At 34.8% G+C, this 20992-nt stretch overlaps 1 protein-coding gene across 1 annotated transcript in view; it reads left to right on the forward strand.

Annotated features, from left to right (window-relative positions):
- Positions 1-20992, forward strand: part of EDIL3 (EGF like repeats and discoidin domains 3) — a 398312-nt gene that overhangs the window by 293802 nt on the left and 83518 nt on the right. Inside the window, exons 7-9 of the mRNA XM_032404039.1 lie at positions 7668-7823; positions 9182-9326; positions 13598-13782. Coding sequence (XP_032259930.1) covers positions 7668-7823; positions 9182-9326; positions 13598-13782 — 486 coding nt within the window. The remainder of the gene's footprint in view (positions 1-7667; positions 7824-9181; positions 9327-13597; positions 13783-20992) is intronic.

Consider the following 20992-nt stretch of genomic DNA (forward strand, 5'->3'; position numbering starts at 1 on the left):
AAATAAATAAATAAATAAATAAAATGTATTTGGTTTATTATTGTTATTTTAAAATTAATTATTAAGTATTTTTTATTTGTCAGCTTTTTAATACGATAAATATATATGTTATATACTCCATATATTACTATATTACTATATACAGTGTGTGTGTATGTATATATATACACATATATACATATCTCACAATGCTGTGTGTGAGTGCATTTGCTCTTTGGGTCCTTCAGTAATTTTTAAGAGTAAAGGAGTCTTGAGACCTAGAAGTTTGTGAACTAGTGTACTACATAAGCCCCTGTTGGTGTTTGATATTACAAATCTCTCCTCCCGAGCTGTCATCTTTCTATTAACTTTACCTCTAATGTACTTGGTTGAATAGAAACCTTTAAATTTTTTAAAAGGAACCAATTTCATTTTTCCCTTCACACTTTGTGTTTTTCTGGTCTTCTTAAGAACAGCTTCTTCAACTCTGAGGTCACAAAAATATGTTTCTACATTTTCTTCTACTAGGTGAATAGTGTTACTTTTCACGTTTGGCCCTTAGTACATTCCAGTCCAAACTCATTTTTCTCTATATAGACTATCAATTTTCCCAACACCATTTACTAAATCTGGCCTTTCCCCCCTGACTTGTAAAGCTTCCTCAAGTGTGAATATATGTCTAGGCCTCTTCGTGGACCCCTCTTCCAATTCCAATTAGGTATTTTTCTGTCTCTAGGTTAGCACCACATTATTTTTAATTAAAATAGTCTTGAGATGTCTTAATATATGGCAAATTTCCCCCATTTTTCATATCTCTTTTCCAGTATTCCTGAGTATTTATAATGAAAAGTTGTTTTTCTATGTATAATTTAAAATAAAATTATAGATTTTTTAGAATAAATTTATCATAACACATAATACTGTCCTGGATTTTTTTTTTTTAAGATTTTATTTATTCATTTGAGACACAGAGATACAGAGAGAGAGAGAACATGAGCAGGGGGAGAGGGAGAGGGAGAAGCAGACTCCCTGCTGAGCCAGGAGCCCAATGTGGGGCTCGATCCCAGGACCCGGGATCATGACCCGAGCCGAAGGCAGACGCTTAACCATCTGAGCCGCCCAGGTGCCCCCTGTCCTGGATTTTGATGAAAACTGCACAGAATTTACAAACAAAATTCAGAGAACAAATTTATTATGTTGTCTCATCCATTAAAATGTATACTGGTCTTCCGTTATATATTTTGGTTAAAAAATATTTTCCATAAGGTCATATTAATTGTTTATTAATACTTTCTAGATATTTTCTAGAACCACTTAGTTTCTAGATATTTTATAGTTCCTTTCAATATTATAATAACATCTTATTATCAATCTTTTATTTTTACCTTAATTATATTTATATTTTGAATAGGTAAGACATCCCATACTTCAAGTTTCAAAAGACACTGAAGAGTATATACAGCACTGTCAAAGTTATTCTTCCCTCTTCTCTCCCCAAGTTGTTTACCTCCTTTTAAAGAAACCACTGTTAACCAGTTTTGTGTTTTTGCTTTCAGAGACATTATAATCCTGTACAAGAAAATATGTATACGTATTATTTGCCCTTTACAGTAGTATAAACAGAAGTATGCAGCACACACTGTTCTGTTGCAAATGTCTTACTGCTTTTTCCATATAATTTCCAGATAATTGTAGATACTCTTCCTTGATACCACACCAAAACTTGACAAGCAGTAATTTCTTAAGCCTATGCTAAGAGCTCTCTCTTTCTCTCCCTCCTCCTCTTGCTCCTCTCCTCCCACCCCTCATTCTTGTTCCTTTTCTTTACAAATGAAGAGTATTCCATTTTCTGGACTTTTCCATAATGAAATGACTTAGACCCCTATTGATAGATTCAAATTGTTTGAAATTGTGTTCTGTTATATACAGTGCTGGAGGGAACAACTTTGTAGCTACATCAATTTGCCTATGTATGATTATACTTGTAGGCTGCATTCTTAGAATGAAATTGCTGAGTTTAAGGAAATGTGCATTTGTCATTTCATTTCATGTCACAAATTCATAAAAGTCCTTCATAAAAGACTGTCATTTATACTCCCACTAGGAATGTACAAGCTTGCCTATTTCTTTACACTTTAGTGAATATTTTATAATATTGTGTGAATTATAGTATCTTGGAGTAGGTTTAATTTAATTTGTATTCTGAGTAAGATTGAGTATCTCTTCATATGTTTAAGATCCATATGTATTTCCTTTGATGTCAACTAACAAAAATCACTTGCCCATGTTTTTTCTATTGAGTTGTTTGTGTTTTACCTGTTAATAGGTAAAACCTAATTTCTTTGATTAATCAACTCTTTGCTATGATATGATTTAGAAAACATTAATAATAGTTGTCATTTATATTTTACTTTATTTTGCTTTTTATCTTAAAGAAATTTTTAGTTTAATGACATTTTTAAAACTAGTGCCATGATTAGAAAGTCATTTTCATCTCAGATTATTTTTAATTCAATATTCTCCTCTGGTCCTTTGGTGGTTTGTTTGTTTGTTTTTCATTTAAGTATTTAATTTACCTGGAATTTACTCTGGGATAAAAGGACAGATATTGATCTAAATTTATTTATTTAAGATATTTACCAAATTATCCCAATCCCGTTGTTCAATATTCTATTTTTTCTCCACTGATTTAAATATCAGTTATTTCATATATAAAATTTCTTTACAGAGTGGGGTCTATTTATTGATTTTCTACTCTGTTTTATTGATCTGTCTGCTTTTACATGTGGCAGTATCACACTATCTTAATTATTTATATTACATTTTCAATTAATTGCTGATATAGATTAAATGTTGATCTCATATTAAGCAAATTTGCAGAACTTTTTCATTCATTTTTATTATTTGTTGCTTCCTTGAATTCTCAAAGTAAATTGTTACATCATCTGCCAGTATGGGCAATCTCTGAATCGCATTCTACTGCCTTCTGGAAGGGGTTTCATAACCTGTCTTGGGCTCACTAGTTTATTCTACAACTCTGTCTCTTTGTTTGAAATCCCCCCATTAGGAACCTTATGTAGCTTAATTTTAAACTTTTTTTAACTTTAATTATATTTTTTATTCTCAGTATTTCCAACTGGTTCTTTTTTTGTTTCAGTCTTATGTTTCAAAAATGTCCTTATCTTCTTAGGAAATTTTTTTTTTTAACTTTAAAATCTTAATCTTTCAGTTCTATTAGATTAGTTTTTTTCTAGTATTAGTTCTTTTTTTGTTTTCTTCTTTTGATTACAGTGCTTGCATTTCTCAGGGAGTTTGTATTAATATCTTGGCTAGTCTTGTACCTGAAGGGCAATGTGACACCCCTGACCTAGTTTCAGCGATTCCAGGTGGATCACGTTGGTGCAAAGAGGGGGCCTTATGACAGTTATAATCTGTACTTATCCTGAATCCCTCTCCCTCCTAACTCAGTTGCCCCAGACCCTGCTTTTATCAGCATCTCCATTGCTCCATTTTACCTCCTTAGTGCAGAGACAAGGCTGCGGAGTGCAGAGGGGGAAACACGCAGACTTGTGAGTGACTGCAGGCTCCCCATTCCAGCCTGGCCCACATGTCACCACTGCCTCCCCTGGCACTGGACTGGAACTGGGTAGATCAGGAAGGAGCCAGACTGCAAAATGAGAATAAGAAATGGCAAATTTAGAAAGCTCTTCTCAAGCCTGTCTCCCATCACTAGCCCTTGGAGTTTTCCCCACATCCCAAACATAGAGACATACACTGGGATCTCGAAAACTCCTATTACGCTAAGGGTTTCTCATGGTTTTTTTGCGTTAGAGTTTGATAAATCTCACTACCTGCTCAACAACCTTCTAACCTGGAGTATCTCCAGTGCTGAATTCAGGGGAGAGGGGCAGTATCCCATGCTTGTTGCTGTCTTGTCAGGAACCCATGAATTTTCCTTTTTTCCCCACTTTGAAGCTAGTGATTGGATTCACACACACACACACACACACACACACACACACACACACACACACACACACATACTTAAACATAGTAGCCCTAAATGTCTTATAAGCTCATAGCTTTGGAAGTTGTTTCTAAAAGTATTTTCGTATGGTTATTATGAGTATCAGCTCTAATAAATGCAGTGTACCTCTCCAAGCCCAAATTCCCTAACATCAAATGGTTAAAGTAGAAAGAATGCTTCTTTTCATTTAAATAACAACAAAAACTGAAAATCAACCCCAAAAGCAAATGTTCCAAGAGATTTCTAGGTGGCAGGTGTTATTAAATTTTTACATGCATTACATCGTATAATCCTCACATGCAATAATTCTATTAAAATCCCTTTTACAAGGGAGGAAATTAAATTTCAGAAAGCTTAGACAAGTTGCCCAAGATTATATTGGTGGGAAGTGACAAAAGCCAGGGCTGAAACCGTCAGTTTTTTTGCCTTCTGCCTGGCCTTTGCATGGGTTCTAGGCATTCTGGATCCAGATTATGTTTCTTAATATTTATAAGCATGCAGGGGACACCATTCACTCAAAATACCTTAGAATGAGCTTCTGTTTGGCCATGCAATCTACCTACCTCCCAGTAGAATAATAATTTCTCTGAAACCAGATAAATAAATGAAAATAATTCATTGTATGTTTGAATATCCATCAAGTTCAGGGAGTAATTTTGGAATTTCTGGTACAATCCCTGGTAGACCTAAAATCCCTGGTAGTCTAAAACCTAGTAAGTGTTAATCATCCCAGAACCTGTGTTCTATAAATTTTTTATGTAATGAAAACAGCCCTGATATTTAATTACAAATACTGACTAAAAGTAGATACGACCCAAGTTGGGTGCTGCTTTATTATCTGGAATTCCAGCTCCCTGAGATATACTCTCAGGGCCTATAAATATTAGAGTAAATAGGAATCTTTTAAAACATCATTTCAAATGATTTAGAGAGAAACATGTACTCAAATTTTTATTTTCTGATTGTTGTACTTCCACAATTTAAGCTTTAGAAAATGAGTCTACAGCTCATCAGCCAAAACTCAAGCAGAGATAATTTGGTTGTCTATAAGAGGTATAAACAAGATAATTGAAACAAGATAAAAGATAATTGAAAAGAAATGTTCAGCAATATCAAGGGTGGAATTTGGCTTCCACAATGGGAGGAAACATGATTCAAAGTGTCCACTATTTATGTTGTATATATTAAAATGGTTTAGACTCTGAAGAGTCTCAGATTAAAAAAAGAAAAAGAAGATCATATGTAAGATACTGGAAGAATGTTGTTCTTCCATAGCAATGTGCTAATTTACCTAACATATTGAAATAATAAATATCTTCTGGAGGTTACCTATTCTAAACTCACAGTTAAAATTCCAAAATCAATCTTTAGAGAACTAGTTGAGATAAATATTAAGAACAATAGGTAAGGGGCGCCTGGGTGGCTCAGTTGGTTAAGCGACTGCCTTCGGCTCAGGTCATGATCCTGGAGTCCCTGGATCGAGTCCCGCATCGGGCTCCCTGCTCGGCAGGGAGTCTGCTTCTCCCTCTGACCCTCCCCCCTCTCATGTGCTTGCTCTCTCTCATTCTCTCTCTCTCAAATAAATAAATTAAAAAAAAAAAATCTTTAATAAAAAAAAAAAAAAAAGAACAATAGGTAAAATTTACCTTCATGGAGTATAATCTTGTTATTTGAGCCTCCAAACAAGAACGGGACAAACATGTATTCATGTCAGAAATGTTGATGTGAGAGTATTAAAATGAGAAAAGTAAAACTGGACAGCCGAGTCAACTTACTTAGCATTGTTGCAGAAGAGAAGGGACCAAAGACCCAGAATTTAACAAGAAAAATGTTGTTTGTAAGTTCTGCATTATACGAATGAAAGAGGGGCATATGAATGTTCACCAGTCAGAAGCTGGGGACTACCCCGTCCCAGTTATTTAACTCATCAGAATTCCAAGTTTTCTTAATACATGAGTCAATACTGCCTTTTCCCAAGAGAAGTGCCTTATTAACACTGAATGGGAAGGATCCTCATGACGTTCAGTGAGGGAAGATGAGACTGGAAGCTCACAATAAAGAGGAAGGTAGCCCTTGCCCTGTTGGCAAATTTTCCAAAGCCTAAAAGAACATTTGCTACATGAAGGATTGCCCATAACACACTTAATACATTTAAAATCTATAAATCCAGGGAAATAAAACATCGTAAGCCTTTAGTAAGTCACACGGATTGTATGGGGGTGGGAAGGTTTTAAGGATTGCTTTCTTAGTTCTGATTTTTAACTTTTTGAATATGCAACATGAATATATATTTAGCATATAGTTTATATATGCTATATATATATATATATATAGTGACTTATAGAGGAGCTGGTTTCCTCATGCACATCCTCTACAAATGTGAACTTAGTCTCATCACAAAGTGAAAAACCCTAGTCACTTGCATGAATCTGAAGATTTTCTCATTTTCTTTGGGAAATGATATCTGAATTATTAACATTATAATATGAGACATTAAAATTGTTCTGATTTGTAATTGGTGAGAAGGGAGCTCTATAGCAATTTGTCAAGAACATTTGAGACAGTACCTTTCTACTTAGTTGGAGATTTTATAAATATTGTAAGGGCATTCTAAAGTGAATGGAACAATTTTTTTAAAAAGATTTATTTATTTATTTGAGAGAGAGTGTGAACCCACACAAGTGGGGGGAGGGGCAGAGGAAGAGGGAGAGAGGCAGATTCCCCACTGAGCACAGAACCCTATGTGGGGCTCCATCCCATGACCCTCGAGATCATGATTCGAGCCAAAATCAAGAGTCCAACACTCAACTGACTGAGCCACCAAGGCACCCTGCTAATAGAACAATTTTTAATGTCTGCCATATATGAAGAAAATGTTTCTTACCTTGTAGCATTTAGAAGGAGCTCCCTATTTAACTATGAAAAAATACTAAAAATTTTATTAGTTGACTGTTACTCTTGCAGCAAACTATTAGAAGGTGATTTGGAATAGGGAGAATATATGGAGAGAAAATACTGGTTAGAAAGTCTCCATATGATGAAATGAAGAGAAAAGCAACTATGTGTTGAAAACCCTCCGTAACCCATAATAGAGACTACAGTATAAAGATCCAGCAACTCAAGATACTTCTGTTTGGTTTTTTTGTTTGTTTTTGTCATTACTGTTACCTTTATCTTTTTTTTATTCTAGTATTCAGTGATCTCAGAACGATTTTCATGTTTAATTTTAAATGGAAATTTGTTGAAGTCAAAAGAACTTGAGACACATTAAAATTATGTTGACACTACTGTTTCAAAGTAATGTCACTGAGGCAATTTTGACAAGATAATATTCCCATTTTTTAGTTTACTAAATCATACCTCCATATTGTAACCAACCAAATGTTTTTCATACTAATATTTTGGCAGCAAACTGCCTTTTTCAAACTTTGTTCACGAATATTTCTTACTTAAGAAATATATTCCATTAGAGAAAGATTTTGAAGCTAAACTTGACGTACACTTAATAATCATCTGAAAAAATACAGGAAAATTAATATATTTTTGTATTATTTTAAATCTATACTAATAAATAAAAATGTCCCATTCCCAAAATCGATATTGTCAATATTGTTATCTTGAAAACAGTGAGATTACCGTTGATTATGCCTTGTCTCTTTAGATAAATTTACAAAGAAAAATGAGAGTCACTGGTGTGATTACTCAAGGAGCTAAAAGGATTGGAAGTCCAGAGTATATAAAATCCTACAAAATTGCCTATAGCAACGATGGAAAAACTTGGACAATGTACAAAGTAAAAGGCACCAATGAAGACATGGTAAGACTGACTTAACATATTTAATTTAAAAGTAAAATTTCATTAATAATCATTGATTGCCAAATAGTTACTGAGTCTTAAACAGAAACCTTATGTTGTTGCAAATACATTTGTAATTTTTTTTTAATTGGTCTAGTAAGGTGTAGGGTGTAAGGAGTTTTTCCAAGTTATAAAGTACAGTGGCTACTGTTTAAGATTTTCTCAGATTTTAACTGGTGGTTGTATAAACACTTTATCACAATGTTAGCATAGTCCTGTATATGACAATTAATTTTCATTTTTAAAATAGCTTTCGATTTCATTTTATTGCTTTGACAGATTAGCACTCTCCTTAATCAAATAAGTACAGATCAAAATTACTATTTTTGAAGAAAAAAATTATTAGTGTTAACAAAAATACCAGGTGATAGAAAAGATGTATGCTTGTATATTTCACATTAGAAAACAACTTTGTTACTCAGCAGAATATAATATGTTAGAGGAAATGAATATAATATTCAGTGTCTACTTTGCCGTTTCATATGATAGTCCCAATTTTTTATCAAATTTTCCTCAAAAGGTTTAATTTTAAAAATATCAGGACTGCAGCTCATCCCATTTAAAACCAAGTGGTTAGACTAAACTCTAATAAATTTTATGAAAGATTTTTTAAATACTTTCTTAAGTGAAATTAAATAAAGTTTTCTGATTACTAAGTTATATGAAAAGTAAAAGAAAAATGAGATTTAAAAGAATTAAAAATAACACATTTTAGCATCTAATTTTTAGAGGGAAACACTGTGTTTCACTGGAGATATATATGAAGGCTTTGAGTTTCTCATCCAGTGATCTGGGACTGACTGATAAGAAAGTAATCTTGAGGAATCAGACCCTGAAGCATCCTTAAGTCTGATCATAGCATTAGAGAGACTGAGTAATCAGAAAGTACTAGTGAAGACTAGTTCCTACAAAAAATAAACCAAACCAAACCAAACAAAACAAAAACACCTATAAATACTAAGTAGCATGAACGGATGGACCCAGATTAAGTTGAAAGGTTTAAGGTGCCCATTTCTCAAAAAAATAAAGAAGTACTCCCCTGGCTCTGAAGGACTGACCTTAAAATCGACAAGACCATCATAGTAGAATATAGATTATGCCATAGACCACAATGGTTTATAGCTTTAATTAGGACTTTATCTATAGGTTTTATATTCACAGCTGAGGACAAGGTGCTTCCTAAATGCTCCAGATCCCCAAATTACTTAATCCAATTTTTGAAGCATTACGTTGGATAGGATATAGGGTCAATATATGAAAATAGGTAAAGAAGCTGTTGCAATTAATAATTTTAAACTCTATATTATCTCTTTACCCAGGTGTTTCGTGGAAACGTTGATAACAACACACCCTATGCTAACTCTTTCACACCCCCGATAAAAGCTCAGTATGTAAGACTCTATCCGCAAGTTTGTCGAAGACACTGCACTTTGAGAATGGAACTTCTTGGATGTGAACTATCAGGTGAGTCTTATATTATCTATTTCTGTATTTTCTTTAAAGAAAAAAACACATATTTGTATGTAGTCTACTACTAATTTGCCATTTTCCAACACTCACAGATATTAATTTCTGCTACAAAATGTCTAGGGCATGCTTCATTGAGAAAATGTGTGTGTGTGCACATGTGCACGTATGCGTGTAGGATAAACAAGTTCCAAAACATGCTACAGAATAGAATTAATGTAGAAGGAGCAGTGTATTTCAAAAAAGTACAACAAATTCTCACTGGAAACTTTTGTCAAATTTAACTGTGTCTTGTTTTTAGGAGTAACTATGATTTATGTTTTGTGACAAAAGTTCAGCAAAAACGGGAATCTGCCTGACCTCATAAATTGCAGTTATGTTTAGGCTTTATGGCATAGAAAAGTAAGCTTTATCTTTGTCCATCCACCATGAGAACTTGGTTTTATTTTGTTTTGTTTAGTTTTTATGAAACATGTAAATTTATCATTCCTCCCAGGGAGGTAATACTTCAAAACCATGATAGCTACTATAAATTCATTCTGAGATCATTCTTATCTAGCAACCTGCTTATTGTACAAACAGTGATCATCCAGCTCAAAGATAAATCTATCAAAGGATTCAGAGCTAAATAATTCTTGTCTTCCAGGACCATCAGTACCGGATATAAAGATGAAGACTTAATGTGTGGATCTCACAGTGGTCCCATTTCAATATAGCTAGATTCTGAACTAAACAAAAAACCTTGTCTAGGCATTTCACTGTGCTATATTTTTGGTGGTGGTTCTTGTACTCTAGCATCAACATTTAAAAACTATCTTTGCCACTATGGTCTGAGATTATTTTGTTCAAACAATTGTTTTGTAGAAAGCCAAAATTCATGTGTGCCCCACTTTTTAGCATGAAAGGCTTTATCAAACTTACAATAATGCCATTTAGCTAAAAATACGAGGACACATCTGTCCAAATGGACAACTGAGAGCTTTTTATTCATATCAAGAGGTTGTACAGATGTTAAAATGCATGCTTTATATTTGTTTCCCTCCTTAGGTTTATTTCTGATGCCAAGAAAGAGAGTGATTTTTAGCAAATAAAAGTTACTATTAAAAACAGCCAAACTTTAAGTGAACCCATTACATTTAAAGGAATTAGAGACATTTGGCCAGATGAATGAATCTATTTTAAGAATCACATTTTCATACTATATATGGGCATCGTTTATAAAGCAACCAACATATGGCTTTAGTACTATTAATTATCCTAACAATGATGTTTTCTTTATTTTGGTAATTCGAACCAGCTTATTGACAGCCAGAAATCTCAACAGAATCATTGCTGTGCAGTGTTTATATTACATGTCACTCTATCATCACAGGCCAGTGTCATCCCTAAGTCATTCATCATAAAGCAATCAAGGAGAAGCCAAGCCCCGTGGTTTTTAGTTGTTTAACATTGCCGTCCCCAATTCTCCAGTCTCTTGATTCATGGGGGTCAGTCTCTCTTACATGGCACAGTTACACGCCCAAGGTATGAATATATTTTACTTTCAGGTTTTACTGGAGGTTACACCTGACACTTTACAGATTTTATGCTCTTAAAAAGAACATACCCCATCTCCCAATTCCACAAATTGATTTCAAACTTGCATGCAGAGGATAAAATCTCTCAGTGGATGCTTTTAAATGCTAGGGCACCTCACTCTAGAAATGATCAATTTTTTTGTTAATACTCATTTTGTTCAGGTGCTGTCTATTCTGGTAAAAGTGTTAATCTACACATATGAAATCATGTGGATGGGAAGGAAAATTTGTGGTGTGAGGCAAATTGGCAGAGAGGTTAGTTATAACACTTAGAAATAAACAGAAATATAATGTGCCAAATGATTTCCCACAGTCCCCTGCAATGCCGTTAAGCACAAGTCTGCCTTATTGTATTCAATAAGCTGTTATTAAGATCTCTCAGCCTGCCCAGAAGATCAACAGTTAATTTTTTTCTCAGACACTTAAAAAAGAAAATCCCCTAAATTCTCTGAAAGAGGTATGATTTAAGATGGTTAGAATGAAATGAATCATGACTATAATTAGAGGAGGAATAGTCATTAATCCATCCATTCTTTGAACAAATTATTCAGCACTTGCTCTGGGCTAGATACTAGACAACAGAGTGGGTATGAAATGAATTCTATGACGAAGCAGAAATGGTCAAAGTAAAGGCATCCGACTTCAAATATTATATCACAAAAGGAGAAAAACAACTTCCCTTTCCTTTGTATCTTTCTGCAAGCCAAGCAGTTTTACAAAGACTCCAGTATCAGGGCAGGGTGGGTATGGAGGGGGCGGGGGGTTGATGGTCATAATAGAAAAGTCAGAAATCTATAATGCAGGCAATGCATGTTACCTTAGAACTGCCAGCAGATAAATGGCATGTCGTTAAGATTTTGGAATTTTCTAGAATCTTTGAGATTTGTCATGCAATTTTTCTCCCTCAGAAGTTATATTTAGGAATTTGAACTATTTTAATCCTGAGACTTAGGGTCTAGGTCTCCTACACCTGAATTCCAATAAGACTTGTGCTAAGGCACACAATTGGCTAACCCTCCATGTCAGTTTTGGTCATGTTTGCATAGGAGAGGTATTTCCTAGAAGGTGGATGTGAGACCAAACATGGAGAAGCCTCAAGAAGGTAGTGATCTAGATTGACTAGAACAGAAGCAATTAATTGTAGTGAAGAATTATTTATCATGAGCAGTTCTAAGCCCTCTCTCTTAGAGCCTGGACTTAAAACAGCCTCGTTTCAAAAAATGCAACCAGTCCTACTACATTATTTAGTGCTTACTGGTCTGCTGATCTGGGGACTTAAGGTTGTTATGTGTCAGAATGAGCTTTATGGAAATAATAAGCATAACTAACACTTACTGAATGCTAGCTATATGCCAGACTGTTTCTAAATACTTTATTTAGCTAAATAAATAAATAAATAAATAAATAAATAAATAAATAAATAAATACTTTATTTAGCTAATTTCTTTGAACACTTTTTGAGGTAGGTTCTATTATTACCACCATTTTACAGATGAGAAAAGGGAGGCATAAAATGGTTAAATAATGGGTAAAAGGCCACAAAGAGAATAAGTGGGGAACCAGTACAGTACAAGGCGATGGACTTGATTGGAGAAGTCCCCCTTTTCGTCTTGGCTTTCTTGATGATCAAACTCATGTGTTCTTTGGTCAAAATGTAGCAATTATACATAGCAAGACTCAACCACTGACTAATATGGTAATAGAATCATGCTTCCTGTTATGAGCTTTGTGAATGGAATTTTGTCACAGTTGCAACTCAAGATTGGGAAATTATGTGTATGTTTCTTTGAGAAATTGTGTGTGTGTGTGTGTGTGTGCGCACACGCACGCATGTGAGGACATATACACACAATTTCCCATTGACAAACAAACCCAAATTTCATATCATGTCAAAACTGAAAACATATGTGCCGATTTGAAAATCTTCCAAAAATATCCAGTACTAGAAGTTACTGAGTATGATCAAAATGTAAGTTTTTATAAGAAGGCTTATGCAATAATGATTTTTGCAAGAATTACCTTATTTTCTTTTATTATCTTATCTATTACTTTAAATTCTATACTTGCATAGTGCCTGGCACATGGTACACGTTGAATAAATATAAGCTTCCTCAGTGTCCAGAAGAAGCCATGTTGGTGCTATAAGAATCAGTGATAAAGATTAACAGACAATTCTCAGAAAACAAAATACTGTCCAGTTTGAAATATACCATTGGAGTGGTTTGTGAAAATGACTTTGTACTGAGGGAATTTTCATTTGCAATATTATGGAAACAAATAAAAGAAAACCAAATATACTTTGTGAGAAAATGTTCTTTTTTGAAGACACAATGAAACTGTTGAAAACCAGGGAATAGTCATGAGGCTATCAGTAATGAGACAGGAGAGAGCATTTCAGCCTTGTTTTCATTTTGCAAAATCATCTATCACAGAAAAGTAGTTTGAATTGTCTGCCTTGTTTTCAATTTTTCCAAAATATATTCAGACAAAATAGCCTGAATTGGCTATCTTGTTTTTCGATTTTGTTCCAGATTTATTTCTGATTATAGCCTTTTCTGAATTTAGATGCTTTCTCTTTGGGGAAATGAATAGCATTATGCTTAATCTTCTTTCGCCCATCCAAAATGAACATAGAAGACTTCCAGGGTAATAAATTATTTTTCTCATGGAGCCCTTCTCATTTTCTTCCAGGCTGTTCGGAGCCTCTGGGGATGAAATCAGGACATATACAAGACTATCAGATCACTGCATCGAGCATCTTCAGGACTCTCAACATGGACATGTTCACTTGGGAACCAAGGAAAGCTCGACTGGACAAACAGGGCAAAGTGAATGCCTGGACCTCTGGCCACAATGACCAGTCACAATGGTTACAGGTAATATTTTCAAAAACTGTTTCACCAGTGTCTGCTCCTCTTCCTTTGGAGATTTCCTGTTGGTTAGGTGAATGTCAGAGTCCTTGCCTTCATTCTAATTTAAGTGTACCTTCTTCTTTGGCTTACCTAAAATTGGTAAAACAAAAATTCCTTATGAAGCCATATCCATGGGCTATTTTTACTGTGATGTTTATTTATAGATGCTTCTGTCAGATTGATGCCCCAGATTGTACCAGATCACAATATACATGGGTCAATTCAATCGATTATGAAAGCATTTGCATTTTAACTCTCATCTATCCTAATGCTTCCTGTTGATATTGGTTTGAAAGTGCCACAGCAGGATTCCAGACCGCCCTGAAATCATGCTATTGACCTGCAGATTGTTCCCACAGAATCATGACTCCTGACTTATTAGCTCTTTATCCGTGGTTGCTAAGCAATGGAGCAATTTGATTACATCCTCATAAGAGACCTTGCTTATAGAAGGAAAGCATAGACACTGCAGAGTCTATTTATCATTTGCAAATGAAGTGCAGTTATAGTCAGTGCTTTTTAAAAACAATCTTCTTGAAATGCATTTATTGTGGAGTACTTTTAAGTATGCACAAATTTGTTAATGTCTTCTGTGGCAAAGAAAAGTAAGACAGCTTAATTCCATGATGAGGTCATTTTATTTGAAAGATATGAGTTCTATTATTTATTTTTATGCTGTATCCATGAGTTTCAAAACTGTGGTAATTCATTACATTTCTGAAAATTACAAAAACAATTATAATAGCAACAAATGTTACTCTTCATGGAACCAGATTTGCCACCTGAGTCTGTTCTAAGTCACCCGAAATGTCCAATAGAGTCTTCTCAATAGAAATAGTCAATTTTCTCTTTACTTTCCCCTAACATTCTATCTGGATCTCTATTGATCTGGAGCTTTATTGAGCTCTTTCATTAGCTATTATGCATTAAGGATAATTCTGTGTGTTTTTCTCCTTTTAATGTTTAAGAGCTTTTTGAAGGAAGGGTGTATGTCTACACACACACATACACACACACAAACATACACACACATATACACTCACACTGTATATTTCTCTTCTCGCCATCCTCTCTGCCCCCTCCCTGATCTAGGCTACCACCCCCTCACCTGGGTTTTGCAGAAGCCTCCTGACCAGCTTTCCTGTTTCTGGTCTCACTCTCTAAAAATCCATTTCCCAAACTGTAACCAGTGAGTGCATTTTTTTTTCTAAAATGCAAATATGATTCTCTTACTCCCTTTCTAAAACCCTTCAATTGCTCCCTATAAGCCTCAGAATAAAGTGCAGATTTCTTAATATAGCCTCGAAGTTTTCTTTTTTTTTTAAAGCTTTTATTTATTTATTTGACAGAGAGAGACATAGCGAGAGAGGGAACACAAGCAGGGGGAGTGGGAGAGAGAGAAGCAGTCTTCGCGCCGAGCAGGGAACCCGATGCGGGGCTCGATCCCAGGACCCTGGGATCATGACATGAGCCGAAGGCAGACGCTTAATGACTGAGCCACCCAGGCGCCCCTAGCCTCGAAGTTTTTGCAGGAGTTGGCCCCATTTCATCTCTTACCACACTTCTAAATTTGCTTCACTTTCTCAAACCGAATGTTCTCTCTTTCAATGCCTTTATAAATGTCCTCTTCCTAGAGGAAAAGAATAGAAAGAGCACCTCTACCCTTAGCATCCCCTGCCCTGTGTGGGTGACCTCCTCAGCTGCAGTTTGGATGTACTTTCTTCTGGGAAGGCTTTGCTACTACTAGCAGCTTCATCTTACCACGGTAGTACTCAGCTCTCCCCTGAGTACTACTGTGTCCTCGGTAATACCCTCACTGTCCATTATCACACTGTATTGGAAATTGTGTTCTCAGATTCAATTGTTTGCTCCAGGGGGGATGAAACTACATTTGTCTTTTGTGACTTCTCAACTTGTTGTCCAGTACCTAACTGAATACCTGTTATAACACCTGACATGATAGGCATTCAATAAATATTTGTTGAATGAATGAATAAGTGGATAAATGAATAGTTCAAAGTATAGTTCAAATTATTGATCTGGGCCTAGATGGCATATCATTCTGGTCCCTAACTGGTAACATCCTCAAATTTTAAAATAATATTTGAAATAGAAATCTAAAATGTCATGTTAGGGGCTCCTGGGTGGCTCAGTGGGTTAAGCATCTGACTCTTGGTTTCCACTCAGGTCATGATCTCGCAGGTTGTGGGATTGGAGCCCTGTCAGGCTCCCGGCTCATCGGGGAGCCTGCTTGAGAGTCTCTCCCTCTGCCCCTCCCCCCACTTGTGCATGCGCTCTCTCTCTAAAATAAATAAATAGATCTTAAAAAAATAAAATAAAGTCTCATGTTAAAGATCTAGTCTTTATAACACAGGAACTAAATTTTCATAATACATAGACTTTATGAAGTTTTCAAGTTCTTAATTTGAAGAAACCATGGAAAAACTTTTTCGCATTTGTTAGACTTGGATGGCAAAGTTAAACTGGTTCTTTGTTGCTGTATAACATTTTATGTATTGGAAATATTCTAGTCCTACCTCTCATTAACTGGATTTAGCTAATTTTATTTGTGAGTCATAATGCCATGTGGAATAAGACAAAATATCTTATAACCCATAAGTAACTCAGATAAGCTAGTAGACTCCAGAAATACCCACGTGAAAGGATTGCTGATGGCAAATAGCTTTAGAAAGATAAAATAAAACAAACATTTTTTACATGAATCAGTGTGTAATCTTCAATCCACACCTCCATCCATCACTTTTTTTAAGATGGCTTTTCAACTGTCTTCTTGAAGTCACTTGCATGATGAAATAGATTCATTCTGTTGGTGACAGATTTTCTGTCAATTCAAGGACCAGTTCTTCCAGTATAGTCTGTTTTTTGTTGTGTCAAAACATATTCAGAATCTTCAGGGCAAGGTAAATTGACATCTTTTCTTATATTTTTTTTCTTTGTTGACATCATGAAAGAAAATGCTCCAGAATTGTGATTATTTTTAGCATCTTCTCCTCAAGAGAATATAATGTGTTCCACTGTACCTTGTTATGCTTGTTAGTATCTTTGTTGAAAATAATATTAACATTTTTACAGATAATGTGTAGGGTGAATTGGTTTTTGAATTATTGGTGTAGAGTCAGTTTTTATCCTTGTTTGAGACTTCTGAATTTGTAAGTTTTAGCTGTGTTTTTAACCAAGATGCATCAGTTCTGAGAAATAGCTCTTCAGAAGAAAAACCACGTCTGTCATTTAAAATTCCCTTCCTTCATTAACAATCTCCTGCTAATTGATTTTTAAGAAATTTCTTTTGTACATCAACTGTGCATATAACCCTCTAATGATGAGAGTTTTATTTCAATTTAATAGGTTTTCCCCAAACCTATTTGGATAATATCTGGAAATAAGATTGCTCTAAAAGAAACCCCCCAAATGCCCTTTGGCCCAGTCATTATGTATTTTAAGGAATTCTTTAAGATATTCTTTTAAGGAATTCTTATGTATTCAAATATCACTTTAACATTTTATTCTTATTATTGCTCTAGGTTTCTTCTAGTCTCTTCCATAATATGGTCAAACTATCAGCTGCTTCTCCAGCAAATGTTCTTGTGTTATTTTTTAGAGGTGATCTTACCTAACCGATTAATGTCCTTGAGCTACTATTAATCATGAAATCATTATGCTATTCCTATAGAAACGTGGCAAAAGGGTGTTAAGTCCACAGGCAGTCCTAAATGAGAGACATTTCTCAGACCTCAGAAAAAATGTTGTTCCGTCGCTTTGATGTGTTTGATGTTCTCTAAAACTTTGAGCAAGAAGCCCTACCAGTGTGTTTTCCAAGGTCTCTGAAGGTTAAATTGCAGTTTCTGCCTTTCAAAAATCTTTCCTACACCTAAATTGAAACCACATAAGCCAATCATTCCTGACTCATAGTTGGACATTCCTAACACATGGTTAGATTAGATTTTAATCCCTGTTATAAAAATAAAGTGACATTTATCTCACTGAGATTCTTTAGGATCAGACAATTATCTTCTGTGGTTAGTTTCTAAACAAAGGACCCAGAAGTTTTGTCGTATTTTAAGGTGGATTAAATCAGACAAATGACAGAACCAAGGAAGCACATAGTAGGTTCCCAGCAATGGATAGCTCCTTTTTTTTTTCTTTCTGGTGCTTTACATAATCTCAGGAGAATATAATCTGATGCCACCAGTCATAACTAAGAATGAAGATATGTATCCATATTCTTTGCTTCTTCCAAAGGGGATTTTCCAATAAAATGATGAAACGTAAAATACTATACTACCAACTCAGTTGCAAACTGTGAGCAGTGTTGATAAGTTACATAAATCTGCATTAGCAAACGAAAAATTTCAAATTTTTTATCCAGGTAGGGGCAGATTTTTCAGATCTTTACCTGCGAGTAGTAATAATAATATTAATAGCTTTAAATGCACATTATGTCACTTGGCAATGTTCTCTACAGAAATCATATTCTTACTAGAATGTTTATGTGTTTTTATGACCATTTTCAGTGGCTTTTTAACAGATTGAGTGAATTCCCTTCTTATTTATGCTCGGATTATACAAACTGCTTAAAATTCAGCATGGAATCGAGATGTTTAATGACATTCTAACAGGGGTAGGAGCATTACTGATGATAATCTTATAAATTGCGAAGAAATATTTTGGTCTAGTAGATGCAGCTGTACAAGGAACACTCTAAGAATTAACTTGGATTGATTAAAAATATTTTTTAAAATAAGACATTATAAATTCTCTTATAGTGTATATATCATGCATGAATTCATTGCCTTATTGGTGGTGACTATAGAACATGGATAAGTCACCATCCATAACTGAGTCTGGTTAAAAGTTTTTCAGATTTCATGAAGGGTAGCATAATATAAATGACTAACAGGAAGGAAAATGTCAACAGATCACCTAGGAAATGACCTTTTGGTCTATTTCATGAAACATTTGCTAATTTAAGGTAGTCTGCATAGTATTTCAACCAAATTAGTAGAATTAATAGAGTTGTTAGACTGCACACTTTAGTATTGACCTTTGTCAAAATTGCAGCTAACCCTACACAGCTTTATTGCAATACTAATTTTATGGAAATGTGTAAGAAAGCAATTGAATTTAAGTTTTCAAATTAACTAAACCTTATTTAATTTAGTCTGTTTCAGATTTTTTAAAGGGGGTATTCTAGCCGTAAAATTCGTAACTTCTTTAAAGCCATTAACTTTTCTTGCCCTTTGGACAATTTATTTACAGAGAAGCTGAAGGAAAGATTTTCAAGGATCAAGGGACCTGTAGGCCCCTGGAAAACATTTGGCAATATGAAGAAATATTCTGATTTCCATTTTACTATCCCAAAATCTCATATATAGTAACCCATAAGGCCACAGGAAAGGTTCGGTTATAAAGCAGATCTGAAAGAGATCAAGTAATGAAACAATTTATGTATGATTATGAAACAGCCTCCGTCTTTCATAACATTAGTATTTTGGAGTTTATGAAATGAGTCAAAGATGTCCGTACTTGGCTTAGACTATAAATCATCTTTCCATTTTTTGTAAGTTTACAATATCAAAGGGAATCTCTACCATCCAATTAGGAAAAAAAAAAACTTTTAATGAGAAAAAAAATTGAGTAGTGTATTTATATAGCAAGAACTTAGAAGGCAAAGGGAAATGCAGCTGGAGTCAATCTAGTACACTGAGTGCATAGTTTGAAGTCCAAAAATCTGGTTTTGGGGGCTGACAGATCACATCAGTATTCTAAAACTCCGTTTTTTCTCTTGTTCATCCAAAATGTGAATATTATAGGGGTGCTTGGCTGGCTCAGTCCATAGAACATGCAGCTCTTGATCTCGGGGTTGTAGGTTTGAGCCCCATATTGGGTGTAAAGATCACTTTAAAAAATAAAATAAAGAAAACAAAATGAAATGTGAATATTATTTAAAAAAGATAACTGCCCAGGCAACCTTCCCTTTTAAAAACTCTCAGACACTACATCAAAAACTAATGATGTACTATATGGTGACTAACATAACATAATAATAAAAAAAAAAACCTCTCAGACAACTAAGATTGTAGTATCTTACATAACGGTTGACCACGTCCAAAGTAATCAGAAAATTATCAGGACCACCAGCTAATTTATGATGAAGTTAACAAAAAGACATCATATAATTACTTAGTGTTGCAGATATAACCATCTAACCTTAAAATGACTCTTTAAAAAATTAACTTATAGGGGACCCTGGGAGGCTCAGTTGGTTAAGCGTCTGCCTTCGCCTCGGGTCATGACCTCAGGGTCCTGGGATCGAGCTCCGCATTGGGGTCTCTGCTCAGCAGGGAGTCAGCTTCTCCCTCTCCCTCTTCCTCTGTGCTCTCTCTCTCAAATTAAAGAAATTAACATATATTATGCAGAGTTTATCTACTTAATACCTAAACTATCCCCCCTACCTTTCCACCTGTTCTAACTTTGTATCATTTCTATGGGTTAGTAGATATCTCTCTATATACAGCTTAAAAAAATAAGAATCCCCTAAGACAAAGCAGTGAGACATATTAAGCCATTATGAAGGACTAATACACTAACATTGACCTATAGCAAATTATGAAAAATGTACAAACAGTAGCTTCTAAAGCGTACATTAGATTAAGTGCAGGGTGCAGTTTTGGAAGCAAGCCTTAATGGTCCATAGAAATTGGAGGGAGGCTTTGTGGTTCAGAGGTTATTTTAAGTGGCTTCATAATTTAAAAATTCGCATAAATATTTTTGAGACACCTACTGTTGCAAAACACGGTGCCAGGTGCAAGGAGCTGTGTCTGCCGCATGTATGATTACTGACGCCCTAACTGTCATGGTACAACAGGCCAGAGGCAAGAAACAGAAATGGGGGGAATTGGATGCTTCGGCTTAGAAGAAGTATTTGAGACCATTGAAAAGCTGAACAGCAGGACTTACAAGAATGGTGTGTGCACATCAGGCCCATTCGTGTTTTTGTGATAATAAGAATTAAATGACTTCTGATTCCTTTGTGCACAAATGAATTTTAATTTGTGACATATTCTTTATCTTTTATTAATGAGATACAGTTTTAAGAATCGTAACCTTCTCCTCTAAAAATATGAGCTGAAGATATGCCAATGAATGAAATTTA

The sequence above is a fragment of the Phoca vitulina genome, unplaced genomic scaffold (genome assembly GCF_004348235.1).
Source record: "Phoca vitulina isolate PV1807 unplaced genomic scaffold, GSC_HSeal_1.0 scaffold6, whole genome shotgun sequence".
Lineage (NCBI taxonomy): Eukaryota > Metazoa > Chordata > Mammalia > Carnivora > Phocidae > Phoca > Phoca vitulina.